This window comes from Eulemur rufifrons, chromosome 7 (genome assembly GCF_041146395.1).
Source record: "Eulemur rufifrons isolate Redbay chromosome 7, OSU_ERuf_1, whole genome shotgun sequence".
NCBI classification, from domain to species: domain Eukaryota; kingdom Metazoa; phylum Chordata; class Mammalia; order Primates; family Lemuridae; genus Eulemur; species Eulemur rufifrons.
Window position 1 is genome coordinate 286,431,743 of NC_090989.1, and position 16,186 is coordinate 286,447,928.

Genomic DNA, 16,186 nt, shown 5'->3' on the forward strand with positions numbered 1-16,186 from the left:
CAAGCAGCAGTAAGACCTGGAAATAATGCCACTGAAGCGACTTATAAAGTAGCTTATGTACTTGGGGAAAAAAGGGAAGCCATTCAGTGATGCAGGAACTGTGAAAGAATGCACTGTCCAAGTTGTAGGATGCTTAGACCCCAATAACGTTTCAAAGTGCAAACAACTGCCTCTTTCACGGAGAACCATAACTGATCGGCAGCATGAATTAGCCTTCAACTCAGCAGAAAACTTCATGCAACACTTCAAAAGGAAGATACGTATTATTCAGTCGCTTTGGATGAATCGATTGTTACTACTGACTCGGGCAGGTTTTATACTTCATTCGGGTCATAACAGAAGAAGATTTAACGAAGAGTTGCTTGCTTTGGGTACTCTTGCGAACAGAACACGGGAAATAGATACCTTCAACAACTTTCAAGATAAATGTGAAGTGGGACTGAATTTGGTAAATTTGGTGAGTTGACAGGAAAACATGAAGCGTTTATTGCACAGATTAAAAAAGTTTTAACAGATCCAGATGCTCTCATTTCTTTTCATTGTAACCTGCATCAACAAAATCTCTGCGCTAAAGCTGCTATTTTAAGTGACACGTTGCAAAAAGTTGTAAGTATTAACTGTATTCACACAAATGCAACATGGCATTGTCAGCTTCATAACATGGTAAAGTTGAACAATGAGGTATTCAGTGTGGATTTGCCATATCACCTATTGCATGGACAGGTGTCGGCCAAAATTTTATCTCTGTGAGAACTGATAGTTAAATTTTATGAAGAACAGCATCAGCGATGCGAATTATTGAAAGAAGATTTCTATAGGAATGCAGCATTTCTGTGTGATATGATGTCAAATCAAAACGACTTGACTATTTCTTTGCCAGGTAGAACTAAGTCTATGTATGATATGTGGCTAAAAATCCAAGCATTTTGAAAAAAGCTATCTTTTTCAAAATACTTCTTCTTCAAAAGGAAATTTCGGATGAACATTTTCCCCAGTTAGCAAAGGTTATTGATGAGCAGGATGATATATGCGAATCGTGTGAAGAATACACAGCTGTTACAGCCCTATTAATATTAATTGGAGAATACAATGAAAGGTTCACTGACTTTGAGAACCATGACATCACACCCAAATTAGCATTTCAGCCTCACCCAGTTGATATCACCAAGGCACCTAAAGAACTACAGATGGAATTGATTGAGCTCTCAGTAGATGGTATTTAAGTCATTGTTTGATGCTAAGAAAGATCCAAATGTGGAAAAATGCAGTGGAATACCCACACCTCCAGGAACATGCCGGAAAAATGCTCTTGGTTTTCAGCCACTGATTGCTGCGAATCTACATTCTCCTAACTCACTCAGATCAAGACGCCCATCTAGAGGATCAAGTGAAACCCCGACCTCCACGCTGCAACCAGACATTCAAATGCTTTCCAACAAAAAGCAGACGCAACAAAGTCACTAAAAGATTAGTTAACTTTAAAATTAACAGTTTCCATTTTTTGAAATTACTAAGTACATATTAGAGTTCTACAAAATAATGTGCCTTTTTAAGTATATCTAATTGAAGTTTCTTGACTGTGGCCTTATTTGATTACAGCTAAATTAATGTGGCTTCCAGCATGAACGAGTCCCCGCCCTGCCCCGGCTCCTCGGTGCCTTCCCTGCACCTCAGTCCAGAACCCGCCGGTTCTCTAAGATTAAATCTACCCCTCTGCTATTTATTTTGTGTTTATCGCATCTGTTCTTTGTTCATTCTTTTTCTGCCTCCTTTGTATCAACTGAGCATATTTTCACAACCCATTTTGCCTCTTCTGCCGGCTTGCCAGCCAGACCCTGGTGTTCTGTGTTCCAGTCCTTGCTCTGGGATTTACTGACCGTCAATGTCACACCGCCGTACACGCAATGCAAGAGCTTCACAGCAGAATTGTCCCATCCCCCAAACTTTGTGACATTGTCACACGTTTTACTCCGTATGGTTTTCCACCAAGATATTGGTATTATTTTTGCTTTAAATGGCAATTATTATTATTTTTAATCTGTAGCTTGTTACTCGTTTTGTCACTGGTTTCTTTCTTTTTTTGTAACAGCTTTTCTGAGATATGATGTACCGTGTAATTCACCGTGTTCCAGCATACCGTTCAACGGCTGTTAGTATCTTCACAGTTACGTGCCACCATCAGGACAGTCCACTGTAGAACGTTGTCATTGTCCCCAAAGAAACCCTGTACCCCTGGCTGTTACTCCTCACGGAGCACCCGCCGCCCTGTTAATCGATTAATAAATACAGACCTGCCCGATCCAGACATGTCACACGGCAGTGTGGCTGTCATGCCTGGCTCCGGCCACGCAGCCTGTGTTCAAGGTTTATTCCCTCTGTAGCATGCACCAATGCATCCATTTTCATGGCCAAATAATATCCCACTGTATACGTGGCCCACGTTTTGTTTATTCACCATCCGGCGACAGGCGTTTGGGTTGTTTCCGCTTTTTGGTTCTGGTGAGTAACGCTGCTGCAAACATTCACGTGGCCGTGGTGGTGCGGACGCCTGTTGCCACCTCCTTGGACACACACACCTGGAGGTGGAGTTGCTGGCTCCTGGGGTAACTCTGTGTTTAACCTTTGGAAGAAACTGCCAGAAGGTCACCCAACGTGACTGCCCCGGTTTCCACCCCCACTGGCAGTGTGTGACGGTTCTGACTCCTCCACACCCTCACGGACACTCACCTTGTGCATCTTCCTGGCGATGGCGACCCTGGCGGGTGGGAAGGTATCTCCTGGCGGTTTTGATCTGCGTCCCTGCTAACAAGTGAGGCCGGGCACCTCTGTGTACTTACTGGCCGTCAGTGTATCTTCTTTGGGGAAATCTCCCGTCAAGCCCTTTGCCTGTGTTAAAATTGAGCTGTCTTCTTACTGAGAGGTAGAAGTTCTTCTTATGTTCCAGATACGGGTCTGGTATCAGATATATGATTTACAAATATTAACGTTTTCTCCCATTCCATAGGTTGTCTTGTCACTTTTGATGGTTTCTTTTAAACCGCAGAGGATTTTGATTTTTATGAAGTCCATTTTATCTATTGTTTCTGTTGTTGCTTGTGTTTTTGGTGCCATATTGAAGAAACTGCTGCCTGGTCCAACATTACACCTTGGTTTTCTTCCAATAGTTTTATAGTTTTAGCTCTGAACTATTTAAGTCTTACCCACCCTTCAGGTCTGGATCCATGTAAGGTATCGGTGGACATCCAGTTGTTTTAGCACCATTTGTTGAAGAGACTATTTCTCCCTGTCAAATGGTCTAGGCACCATTGTCAAAAATCAGTCGGCCATATAACAAGCACATGAAAAGATGCTCAACATCATTAGTTATCAGGGAAATGCAAATCAAAACTATAATGGCGCCTGTAGTCTCAGCTACTTGGGAGGGTGAGGCAGGAGGACCACTTGAGCCTAGGAGCTCAAGGCCAGCCTGGGCAACATAGTGAGACGCCGTCTCTAAAAAACCAAAGAACGAACAAACATAAAAACTACAATGGGATAATTACACCCACTAGTATGGCTATAAGCAAGAAAATGGCCAAGTGTTGGAGAGGATGTGGAGAAACTGGAACCCTGGGCACTGTTGGTGGGAATGTCAGGTGGAACAGACACCGTGGGAAACTATGACGGTTCCTAAAACAATTAAAAATGCAATGACCGTATACTCCATCTATTCCATTTCTGGGTATATCCCCAAACAATTGAAAACGGGTCTCAAAGAGATAAACGCACCCATGTCAACAGCAGCGTCACGCACAACAGCTAAACATGGAAGCAACCCACGTGTCCACGGACAGATGAACGGAGGGGCAAAACGTTGTGTATACACGCAGTGGAACATTCCTCAGCCTTTACAAAGGAGATTCTGCAATACGTGTCAGCCTGGGCGCAACTTGAGGGCACCTAAGAGGAACAAGCCAGTCACAAAGAAAAAAAAATGCTGTGTGATTCCACAGATAGGAGGTACTTAGCGTAGTCACAATCATAGAGACAGACAGTGGAATGGTGGTGGCAGGGGCGGGGGGACGGGGACTTAATAGTTTAATGGGTCTAGAGTTTCCGTTTTACAAGATGAAAAATTGGGGAGCTGGATGGTGGTGATTGTCATACAACATTATGAATGTATTTAATACCACTGAACTTTACACTTAAAAATGGTTAACTTGGGCTGGGTGTGGTGGCTCACGCCTGTAATCCCAGCACTTTGGGAGGCCGAGGCAGGAGAATTGCTTGAGGCCAGTTCAAACCAGCCTGGAAAGCACGAGACCCCGTCTCTACAAAAAATAGAAAAATTAGCCAGGCATGGTGGTGGCATGTGCCTGTAGTCCCAGCTACTAGGGAGGCTGAGGCAGGAGGATCACTTGAGCCCAGGAGTTAGAGGCTGCAGTGAGCTGTGATGACGCCACGGCACTCTAGCTGGGGCCACAGAGCAAGACCCTGTCTCAAAAATTAAAAAAAAAAAAAATGGTTAAGGTGGTTGATTTTATGTTATGTGTGTTTTAACAATAAAAAATTGAGAAAAAAGAATTCAGTGAGTTTCCCAAGTTTAGGAACTAATGCAAAATGCCTCCTGACTTGTCCATGAGACCCATCCAGTCCTGGTTGTTCAATCTACATCCTTCACTGACATCTGTGTAGCTATTTAGATTATATTGCAACGTGGAACATACAAAATGAGACCACATTCTTGAATTTGATCACATAAAGCATGGTTTGGGTGAAAGAAGCAAACCCTTGGTTGAATATAAAAATAAAGTTGAGGGGAAGAGAGGTCAGATGCCCACAGACGTTTGTGTCCGGACCCTCAGTGCCGCCCGCTGGTCTGTGGGTCTGTCCGGGTGCCCACACTCCACTGTTGTCACCCAGTGCTGTCCTGACTTTGAAACGAGCCGTGTGAGTCCCCCCAGCTGTGTTCTCAGAGATTGTTCTGGCTCTTCTGGGTCCCTTGAGTTTCCCGCGAACTTCAGGATCCGTCCGTCGATTTCGCGGACGCCGGAGCAAGTTCTGGTAGGGATCGTGCTGGAGGGACGAGACGGCTTCTGAGAAGCGGGTTCTGGGAGGGGCCGCACAGCGTCTGAACGCTGCGGGGCCAGGGACACGCCGGAGGTGCAGGGGTCCCCTGCCTCCTCCACAGAGCCACTAGCACCCTTTATTATTTTTTAAATTACACCTTAATTATATAGTAAAGAAAAACTTGCTTGTCGTTCTCCCTCTCCTCTTCCCGTAAGAGGACACCACACACAGCGGCCGGAGGGGCGGCGCTGCAGGTGCAGCGGGGAACAGGTGAGACGAAGCCCCTCCCTTCGTGGGCAGAAGGCGGCTGGGCTTCCAGGACAGCGGGGTGTGGTCACAGCCACCAGCGCCAGGCACAAGGGCAGCAGCCAACGCAGGAGCCCTGGAGGGCTTCCTGGGGGGCCATGGTGGCACCAGGCTGTCCAGCGTGTGACCTTCCCCGGCAGCTGGAGCCTGGGGGATGTGTCTCCCGAGGTCCCAGGTGGGAATTTGCCAGCGCGTGGAGGGCGAGGGCTGGGCAGGGTGCTGCTGCGGGAGAGCTGAGGTCACGGAGAGGGAGGCTGGGGAAGGGTGTGGACAAGTGATCTGGAGGGTCCCGGAGGGACAGTGGGCTCCTCGGGCACGACAGGCTCGCCTGGTGCCGACCCACACGCGGCCTCTGGTGCAGGACGTGCTGCCGGGAGCCCAGCCTTGGCGCCGCCGGGCAGTGCCACGGCCCTTCTCTCACGGGTTCCCTTCCCACGGCCGGGGGTGGGCGTTTCCAGCCCTCTTCTCCCTCCCTCGCAGTTGGTCGTCTCGTTTCCTACTTCCCGGTCCTCGTGCTCCCCACATGCATCGACGCCCCCCGGGCCTGCAGCCGTGAGAGCTGCTTTCCTTCCTGCTGCCCGCGCCCCGCGCCCTCTTGCCCAGACCGGGCAGTACGTTCTTTCTCTTGCATCAGCAGTTTTCTTTCTGTTGAGTCATTGCCATCAGCATGCAAAGCCCAATAATATTCCATCTTTAAAAACACAAAACTCTCTTAATGCCACATCTTGCTTTAGCCGTTGTTCCAGGTCTCTGCTCCTCTTTGCAGAAAAACTCACTGGACAAGCTGTCTACACCTGCTGTAAGCTAAGTGCTGCCCGCGGCTCGCTCTCTTCACTCGCTCCACGCGGCCGTTCCCGCTCCTCTGGGGAGACGCCTCCCTCCTCTGGCACTTGCACGTGGGCCCCACGTCCCCAGACCCCCCCAGGCGCGCCCCTCCCTTGGCTCCCAGACACTGGCCGCTCCAGCCCCTCCACTGCTCCGGCTGCTCCTTGGCACAGCCGGATTCTTGGTGCATGGCCCCTGGACCCTGTCTGTCTGCACCTCCCTCGGTGACGATGCCCTCTGTGTCAGGCCGTGTGACGCTTGAAGGGACTCCGTCGTGGTTTGCGCAGGGTGCAGGGGAGCCTCAAGGGAAGGGCTCCTAACGCCCACCTGCTGCCACCCAGGCCTGCGGAACCAGGGCCAGGGGGCAGGAGCCGAGCCTGGCAGGAGAGGGGAGAAGGGCGGGTGCCCGGCTGGGGCTGGGGCCTGGCTGAGGCTTGGCGACCCAGCGGAGGAGCCGGGGTACATACCCTCGAGTGCCTCTTGGTGCACAACCAGGAACCAGAGGCCAGTGGGGGGGTGGGGTGCACACTGGTGTGGTCTACACAGGCCAGCCCCAGAGGCGCAGGGCAGAGTGGGCAGGGGTGGAGAGGGCTGGAGCGGGAACGTGGGGTCAGCACAGCCTCCAGATCGAGACTCCCACTGGGGCTCATCCTCTGGCTGCCCACACCACACCTCCACCCTGTGCCAAACAAGCCATCCCTGATTTCCAGCCTGTGACTGACACGCTCTTCCCTTCGCCTTCCTCCTCTCCGTAGAGGGCACCCCGGTCCACACAGCTGTTCAGGCCACAAGCTAAGAATCTGTTCCTATCTTTCTCTTTTTTAAAAATGTTTAGTTCTTTTTTATTTTTTGGAGAGGGTCTCGCTCTGTCACCCAGGCTGGAGTGCAGTGGCGCCGTCGCAGCTCACAGCAGCCTCCAACTCCTGGGCTCAAGTGATCCTCCTGCCTCAGCCTCCCTGAGTGCTGGGATCACAGGTGTGCGCGCTGCACCCGGCTGGTTTCCATCTTTCCTTCACAGGTCACGTCCAACGTGTCAGCAGTTCAGTTGGCTCCAGAAGGAAGAGTCACTGTTCCCGACCCCCTTATTCAAACCACATCACTTCTCTCCTGGGCTGCTGTCGAACCCCTGCATGGGCCCCCACTTCTCTCTTGGCAGCCTCCCCCACAGCCTTCACCCTCCTTCTGAGCTAAGTGAACCCTGATTTTGTTTGGGGCAACTCTGTGTCCACATCAGCAGACGAAGGCAGGCCTGGTCTGCTTTGCCATCTGTTCAGTTTCCCGCCCTTATAAAGCCAGGGGTAGCCATGCGGCCCGTGTCTGCCTAAGGGAGTTTAAAGAGAAGTGTGCTGGGGAGCTTCTGGGAAACCTTTTCTTTGTTATAAAAGCATATCATAAATTGATTTTTAAATGTAGATATCCTTTTTCTGTCTGCCCCTTCCTTCCTGTTTGAGACAGTGGTATAAAGCTGGGCTGCTTTGCGCTATGGCAGCCACCTTGGCCGTGAGGCAGTAAGTACAAGGACAAAAAGAGAATGTGGCAATGATGGGAGGGAGGAGAGCTGGAAACGCTGTGTGCTCCTGAAACTGCATACTTCATGACTTTTTACTGAGGTTAAAATTGTATTGTATTTAACATAAGCTGCTGCTGGAATTGGGGTGCTTGCCTCTGATGCACCCTAAATGGTACACACCATTTGATCTGTGCTCCACACGGCAGCCAGAGGACCACAGGCCTCTTCTCAGAATTCTCTAGGCCTGCGGTCCCCAACCCCTGCCACGTCGGGAACCGGGCTGCGCAGCAGGAGGTGAGCGGTGGGGAGGGCGCGAAGCTTCGTCTGCATTTACAGCCGCTCCCATGGCTGGCTTCACCGCCTGAGCTCTGCTCCCCCGTCCCCCTCACCTCCCCACCCGGTCCATGGAAAAACTGCCTTCCTTGAAACCAGTCCCTGGTGCCAGAAAATTGGGGATTGGGGACCACTGCTCCAGACTTCCCGTCACACTTGGAACAGAAGGCAGAGCCCAGGCCTTGGTCTGCACAGCCGCCGTCCGGACCGGGGCATCTGCGCTCGCGCCCACTGCCTGGCGGCACCCGGCACGACTCGGCCGGCAGGTGCGCTCGGGGTTCCCTCGTGTCCTGCAGGAGGTCTGCCCTGCCTCCCGCAGCATCACGGGAGGCCTTGTTCCCTTGCAGTCCGCTCCCCCGGCGGCCGCCGGCCCGGCATGTGGTCCTTGCTTGCCCTCCTGGTGCGGGCGAAGAGGCAGCGCCGGGCCCTCGCTGGGCCTCCTCCGCCACTCGCCAGGACTGCGATCCGGGAAGGCGAAGGCGCCGACAAGCGAATTCTGGGAACCCCGCGCCTCACGCAAAGGCGAGCGCTGGGTAAGATTTGCGGTCCGCGTGGAGACGGGTCCGCTGCGCGAAGGCAGGGCGGGAACTCCAGGACAGAGCCGGGCATGCGGTGGGTGCTCAGGGGAGGCCTCCTGGATGGAGAGACGGTGCATGCCAACAGCAGGTTCCCTCTAAATCTTTACTGAACGAATGGCAGAAGCAAGGAGTCTGGACTGAGATCCGGGAGCTGATTCAGTGCGGACGACCGAGGGGCCCTGTGACGGGGCTGTGCACGGCAAAACCCTGACGGACCCGGGTGGAAGCGTCGTCTACCAGGACGTCGAGGACACGCAAAGGATGGCAGGAGAGGGTCCCGGAGCCAACACCCTCTTGGAGGAGGCAGGTGGTCTGCAGCGAGGGGGAGGGGAGTGGCGACGGGGCCTCGGGGAGGAGTGAGGCGGGGCGGCCGGAGCCCGACCTTGTCGCTCAGGCTGCAGCATCTCGCGCCCGGTGATGCCTCCTGGGGGAACGAGGGGTCCGTGCGGGCCGAGCGTGGGAGCCCCGGCACCCAGAGGCGATCGGGCAGCCAGAGCCAGCTCGGCGACAGCCCCGGCTCGGCGCGGGGCGCGGCCCTCGAAGACTCGCGGCCTCGCCCGGCTGCGGGGGCGCCTGGCGAGCGCTGGGGGCGCAGGGCTGGCCGGGCGCGGCGGGCGCGCGGAGCCGGGGGCGCACGGGGCGGCTGCCGGACCCGCGGCGGGCCCGGGGCGGGGGCGACCGGCTGGGGGCGGCGCCGGCGCGCATTGGCCGGGCGCTGCCACGTGACCGGCCCCTTATAGGGCGTGGCGCGGGGCCGCGGAGCCGGGTGCGGCGGCGGCCGGGCCGGGCGAGGTCCGGTGCGGTGCCGGCAGCTCCGCGGCGGCTGCGCTCCGAGCGCCTGGCGCCCGCGCCCTCCCTGTCGGGGCCGCCGGGCCGGGGATGCGCGCGGGGCCCGGGAGCCATGGTCCGCTTCGGGGACGAGCTGGGCGGCCGCTATGGGGGCGCCGGGAGCGGGGAGCGGGCCCGGGGCGGCGGGGCCGGCGGGGCGGGCGGCCCGGGCCCCGGGGGTCTGCAGCCCGGACAGCGGGTCCTCTACAAGCAGTCGATCGCGCAGCGCGCGCGGACCATGGCGCTGTACAACCCCATCCCGGTCAAGCAGAACTGCTTCACCGTCAACCGCTCGCTCTTCGTCTTCAGCGAGGACAACGTCGTCCGCAAATACGCCAAGCGCATCACGGAGTGGCCATATCCTGCCGGGGCCGGGTCTGCGAGCGGCGGCCGGGCTGGGGGCTGGGCCGGGCGGGTCGCGCGGCGCGCAGTGGCCATCTTTCCGCGGCCGGGAGCAGGGTGCGCCCTGGGGACGGGCGCCTCGGGGACGCCGCGCTGGGCGAGGAGGGGGCGGGGCGGCCTCGCGGGTCCGTCTCCGCGCCGCGTGTGCATGTGCGTGTGCGTGTGTGTGCGGCCGTGGCGGCGGCGGCGGGAGTCGGTGGACGCTGGGCGGAGCCCCTCTGCCCGGGGCTCATTCATCCCTGCGCCCGCTTGTCTTGGGCAGCCTTGTCCGCTGCAGAGCGCGCGGCCAGCCTGGAGGGCACCCGAGGGCGAATCCGTGTCGGTGCAGGTGTGAGCACCGTGTGGACGCGAGCCCATGCGCGTGCCTGGCTGCAGGTGCTTGCGTGTGTGTGCGGGCATAGCACGAACCCGGTGCCGCGCGTGCGTGCGTTCGGGGTGGTCGGTACACGTATGTTCACGTGCCTGTGTAGGTACATGTGGCTACGTGTCTTTAGGTAGGAGTGTGCGCCTGCGCGGGGTCCTCCCGCGGGTCTCGCTGGGGTGGGCGGCTCTGCGCAGCCGGGGCGGAGGCGCTGTCCGCGGTGCTGACGGCGCCCGGGCGTGCCGAGGGGCTGGCGACCTGGTTGCGGAGGCCCCGCCTCGCGGCCGCCCCGGGGACGGGACGGGGCAGGCAGTGGGGAAGACCAGCCCTCGCCCGCCCGGGGTGGGCTGCGGACCCGCTCATTCCCGCCCGCTGGAGACGGCCTGGCGGTGGCTCTCGCAGCCTCCTCGCCTCCCCTCCCCGTGGCGCCGCCCAGCCAGTCCTTAACCCTCGCACTCCGTTCGAGTACATGATCCTGGCCACCATCATCGCCAACTGCATCGTGCTGGCGCTGGAGCAGCACCTCCCTGACGGGGACAAGACGCCCATGTCCGAGCGGCTGGTGAGTGCTGGCGGCGGGGCCTGCGGGCAGGATGGGGGCGCGGACACCTCGGCCACTGCTCTGCTTTAGCACCTGTGCCTGAGCGCAGCTTCCTCAGGCCCCGTCGTCTGGGCAGCTCCCCGCTCTCAGTCAAGCAAAAGGGCACAGCGGGGCAGATGACACCTCTCTCAAGGGCCGGGACAGCCTGGCTGGTCCACTCAGTCCCGGATGAGACCACGTAGGCCACTTCCTCGTCTGCCCTGTGCTGTGAGCCACCCCTGCACCTCCAATGAGCCATCCTGGCATGTGGCACTAGGCCTTGATCTAGGAATCTAAGTGCTGACCCTGGGGTGGAGAACGGGCGTTCGTGATGGTGCAGTCGGGAGCCTGAGGCTCTGAGTGTCGCCCGCCGCTCCCTGCAGGGCCGTGGTGGCCTTTGGCTCCTGTGGCGTGGCCTGGCCTGGATCTGGGGACCGTGAGCCTTGCCTTCAGATTGTCTTCTGTGGCCCTGCCTGGAGCCCCTTCCCTGCGGGGCCACCCCTTCCTGTGGGACGCACCCCTTCCCAAACATTCTGAGTCATTTCCACCCACCTCTAGTTTCCTGCCAAGAGCTCCCCGGACCACTGGGGCACCCCCATGGAAGCATAGAGCCCGAGAGAGTAAGGGGGCCAGGGCAGGGTCTCTGTAGGGGGCGCGACCACGGTCCTCCCAGCTCAGCAGGAAGCAGGTTGAAGGCCAGCCAGGGGGGCTCTCTAGAGGGGCTGGATCGGAGGGAAGGGCAGTATTTCTGGGGGTGAGTGCCATTTCAAAGGCTAACAGCCCAGTTCCCCGCTGGCCTGGCTCCCTTGCCTGGGTGCAGTGTGGGCTGAGACTATGAGCTCAGAGTGCAGAGGAGGAAAGCCAGTGTGGGGGTCCAGAGAGGAGGCGTTGGGCCTGAGGACCCCAGGGAGACGGCCTTTCTCGGGGGGCATCCAAAGGCCGATCCTCCCTCCCCCGACTCTGGCTTCTGCTTCCATAATGTCCATTGGAGATAAAGATTCTGGAGACAAGGCCTGTTCAGTGCTTAGCGTGGGACCTGGCGTTTTAGTTCTGAACTCCCCTGCCACGTGGCCACCGCAGGCCCCGTGGTGCAGCAGGGAGTGTGCCGGGGGTGCCCACAGTTGGGCACCGGGAAAAGGCGAGGGGGTGGACAGCCGGGGACGAGGAGGTGTGTGGTGCACAGCCCGGAAGGCCGAGTGGGGTTTGTGTCCTGGGTGTCTGGAGGAGGAGTGTGGACAGCCCAGCCTGTCCCTGTGGGGTGGCAGCTGTCCTGGCAGCTCCTTGGAGGCCAGTCCCCAAGCCATGCTGCCCTGGTCTCTCCTTGGCAGAGGCAGAGGGTCCCCTTGTTGGGGACATGGGCACAGAGCCTGGTGGCATCACTGGCCTTCTCTGGGCTTCAGGTCCTGCTGGTGGTGTGGGCCTGCTGCCTGCTGGGTTCCGGCAGGGACCGTCCACTCTGGAGGCCGGAGAAGAGGGTGGAGAGCGGAAACGGGGGGTTCAGGCAGGGAGCTCGAACGCTAGGCCACAGGGCGTGGTGTCTCCAAGGAAGTCTGGCAGGGGTGGGGCCAGAGGGACACAGGCCCAGGGGCCCGACTGGGGCAGAGGCAGGAGGCGCAAGCCTGTCCTGCTGTGTGGGCTCTGCCAGGCAGGCGTGGGTGCTGATGGTGGGGGGGGGACTTCCCGGGGCTGGACGCTAAGTTGCCGGGAGAACGGACAGAGTGCAGCTGCCCTGGCCGGTGCGCGTGCGGGCGCAGCCCTGGAAGGTGGCAGGGTAGACGGCAGGCTCGTGCTGCTCTCCGGGAGCAGACGGGCTGGGGGCACGGAGGCAGCCTCTCAGTGGTCTGCCAGGGCGGGGTCTCCCCGGCCCCTGCCTCTGGGGACACTGCTTCCCACCCACCCGTCAGCGCTGGAGCTGCCATTAGCTGGGCCCCAGCTTGTGGTCCAGCATGGAGCTGCTGCACCCACGCCAGCCCTCAGCCTGGCCAGGGCGGGAGGGGGGTGGCGCTGAGGAGTCTGGGTGGGGCCCCTGCCCAGCTGCTGGCTCCAGCCAGTCTTTCCCTGGAGTCTGGCCTGTTCCTTTTCTAGCCAGTAGCTTTCTGTGAAGATCTGTTTGCTGGGCCCGGCTGTCCCCGGGGGAAAGGGGCCCCTCCCAGCTAAACTAGAAGCCTCGAGCCAAGAAAAGTGTGTGCGTCCCTCCAGGGGCCTCCGCCCCGCGGTGAGTCAGCATCAGGGCCGCAGGACAGGAGCGCTGGCCCTGGTGAGGCTCCGCTGCCCGCCCTGGTGCCAGCAGCTTCTACCAGTCAGTGCGGCAGGGCGGGGGCGGGGTCCAGGCTGGGTGTGGGGAGCCCTCAGGAGCCGGGTGGCCGAGGGAGGAAGGCACAGGCTGTGGGTGGCAGCACTGGCCTTGGTGGCCACTCCCCAGGCCCTGCTGTCGGGGCTCCTCACCGGCCGGGCTGAGGGCAGACCCTCGGGGGAGCCCTTGACGCTGGCCTCCCCCCGCCCGTGTCCTGGGCAGCAGCCTGAAGCGCAGGCGCCCATGTCCGGCCCCCTGGGGTGCTCTCCCCAGCGGGGCCTTCTGTGGAGTCCTGGGATGCTCCGCCTTGTGTGCTGTTCTTTGCACAGCACCAAGAGGGCCTGGCCCGGATGGGGTGGAGGAAAGGGACCTTTCTAGGATCTAGAACGAAGAGTCCTTTGCTCACACTGTTCCCTGCACCTGGAGTTCCTTTCCTCAAAGTCCCACCGTGGGGACCTTGCCTGCCGGTGCTGCGCCCTCTGGGGGGTGTCTGGAGCCCCAGTTTGCTCCCACCTTCCAGCCGGCACCTGGCCGGACCGCGGGGGGCGCTGCCCCTCCGTGGGGCTCTCACAGAAGAGGTGCGGCATCACTTGAGGGCCGTCAGGGCTGGAGGTTTTGCTTCTCTGTGTCAGTTTTTCCCACCAAGATTTGCATGTTGCATTATCCCGCGTGTGCTGAATGCGTGAGCGGGTCCGGGCCCTGGTTCTAGGAAGGCCGAGCTTCGTCCAGGCAGCCTTGCTGGTGGCTGCAGTCCAGGGTCAGACCCAGATGCTCCTGTGGCCTCTGCCCTCCTCGTTAGAGTGTGGTGGCCACAGCGGGTGTTGCGGGGTCACCCGGCTCATGCATGAGAAACTTACCTGTGGCACCTGCAGGCAGTATCTTTGCGATCATCATCTTCCCGTGAGCAAAGCCTGCTGTGTGGTTCTGGCAGGCTGGGTCTTGGCCCGTCTGTGACGTGGTGCAGAAACCGAGACACCAGGGTGGGGGGCGCGAGGACACCCCCGGCCTGGCAGGGATGCTGCTGCTGTGTGGACGGTGGTGTGTCCAGCAGGGAAGCCGGAAGAGCAAACGGGCGTGGTGACGGGAAGGCCACGGGGGAGGCGGGAGGCTTGGGCTGTCGTGGTGGGTGCGGCAGCAGGTGTGCCTTGCCTGCCGCCCGGCCACTGCTGCCCAGGTGACCCGAGCCTGTGCTCCCCACAGGACGACACGGAGCCCTACTTCATCGGCATCTTCTGCTTCGAGGCCGGGATCAAGATCATCGCCCTGGGCTTTGTCTTCCACAAGGGCTCCTACCTGCGGAACGGCTGGAACGTCATGGACTTCGTGGTGGTCCTCACCGGGTAGGTGGGCCAGGGCCTGGGTGCACCTGTGTGGGGCACCTGCTGTCTGCCCACGTGTCCACACTGGCCGCCCCCGTGCTACCCCTCGTGGGACGAGGGGCTGCCTCTGCCCAGAGGTGCCTGTGCTGCGTCTCTGCTGGGGGCTGACCTGCCCCAGGAGAAGTTGCTGACAGTGTCTGTGGGCAGGGCGGCCGCCAGGCTCCACGGCCCGGCCCGGTGTGGGCCTCTCGCTCTGCAGTCTGGCGCTCACTCGGTCTGCACCAGGTGTCTCGAGCTGTTTCCTGCCCAGGAGCCCCTGGCAGGTGCCCTGAGCTCTGTGCCACCCGGGGTGCGTCTCTGTGGGCCGTGTGTCTCAGTTTCTAGCTCCGGGAAGGAGCTTAATCCGTGTGTCCCTTTCCGCATTTTCCTCTGTGACTGGGTCCTGGTCATTGCCAGCTGTGGAGACCTGGACAGTCTGCCAGCGGGTGGGGTGGGGCGGGCAGAGTGCTGTGTTCCTTGTCCCCGCTCTGGCGTCAGTGGCTCCATCTGTGGTTTGGGACCTTAGGGTCCTCTGCCTGGCCCCCTGGCAGTGGCTGGAGGCCAGGCTGAGCCCTGCTGCTCTGGTTCGGGGGGAGTGTGTGCCGGGGGTTGGTACCCACACAGCCTGTCTTTCCCGGGGGTCCAGGACTCTCCATTCAGAGCCCTCCCCGGGTGCCTGGTGCCTGTGCGGGGCTGTGGGCTGAGGGCAGAGGAGGAGGAGGCGGAGGTGGAAGCCCCTGGGTCAGGGGCTGGTACTCCAAGGGTCGCCAGCAGGCGGAAGGGGCGAGGGCAGCTAAATGGCCTCTGGGCTCCTGAATGAGCCGCTCAGTCTCCCACCCCGCCCCCGCCCTGGGGCGCCTGCCCCGTTCTCACTGCTGACGGGCGGCCAGCTCTGCTGGGCGAGGACAGAGCTTGCAGGGCTGGGGCCTGGGGGGTCCCATGGCAGGCTTGGCCCCCAGAGCTGTGTGTGGCAGGCCCTGCGCACAGCAGTGGGGAGGCGGCCCCTGTGTGCCCTGCAGCCTGGCGGCCTTCACAGGCCTGCCTGGTGTCCTGGCCGCTCCCTGCCCCATGGGGCATGCACGGGGTGGCGCTTACGGGAGCTCTCTGGCCTCGTGGAGACCTGTCCCACTGAGGATGCTGTGGGAGGCTGGGCGGGGGGGAGGGGGCTGGAGGAGCCCATGGCCTCTCGGGGAACCGGGTGCGCCCCACACCCAGCAGGCGTCATGTGGCTGTTTACACGGCCTCTCCCTCTAGGGACCAGAGTGGTGTTTTATTTCACGGGGTCTCTGGAGCCCAGCTTGAGGCGGGAACCAGGGAGGGGCCGCGGGCATCTGTGGAATTAACAAACTGTTGTCCCTTAAGGGGTGTTGCCGGGTCGGGGAGGCAGGACCCCGTCCTCCCACTGAGTGTCCTCTGCTGGAGCCCAGGGAGGCAGCTGAGGGGGCTGCCCCAGCCTCGGACTCCAAGTGGGCTGAGCCCCTTCCCCTCTGCCCGGGTGGCGAAGGGCGGGAACCTTCCTGGGGCCACGGGAGGGCCCCAGGGTCCCAGTCTGTTCATCTCTTTTTATGTTTTTCCTTCTTCCCCCCTCCCACCTCTCTCCCCTCCCCTCTCCGCCCCCAGTTGTCTGGTTCACGTTCTCTGCCCTCTTTGTCTCTGTATTTCCGTCTTTCTCATTGTCTGTTTCAGTGTGTTTTTGCTTTTTCTCCCTTCATCCTCCTTTCTGCCTTTCGGGTGTCTCCTCTGGGTTGGTCTCTGCAGGGGAG

General features: G+C 59.4%; 1 protein-coding gene across 2 annotated transcripts in view; it reads left to right on the forward strand.

The window, feature by feature from the left end:
* Window positions 1-9,502: 9,502 nt before the first annotated feature.
* CACNA1B (calcium voltage-gated channel subunit alpha1 B) overlaps window positions 9,503-16,186 on the forward strand; it is a 187,868-nt gene continuing 181,184 nt past the window's right edge. For both annotated transcript variants that reach the window (XM_069477199.1, XM_069477200.1), the window contains exons 1-3: window positions 9,503-9,786; window positions 10,649-10,754; window positions 14,266-14,405. In XM_069477199.1, coding sequence (XP_069333300.1) covers window positions 9,503-9,786; window positions 10,649-10,754; window positions 14,266-14,405 — 530 coding nt within the window. The remainder of the gene's footprint in view (window positions 9,787-10,648; window positions 10,755-14,265; window positions 14,406-16,186) is intronic.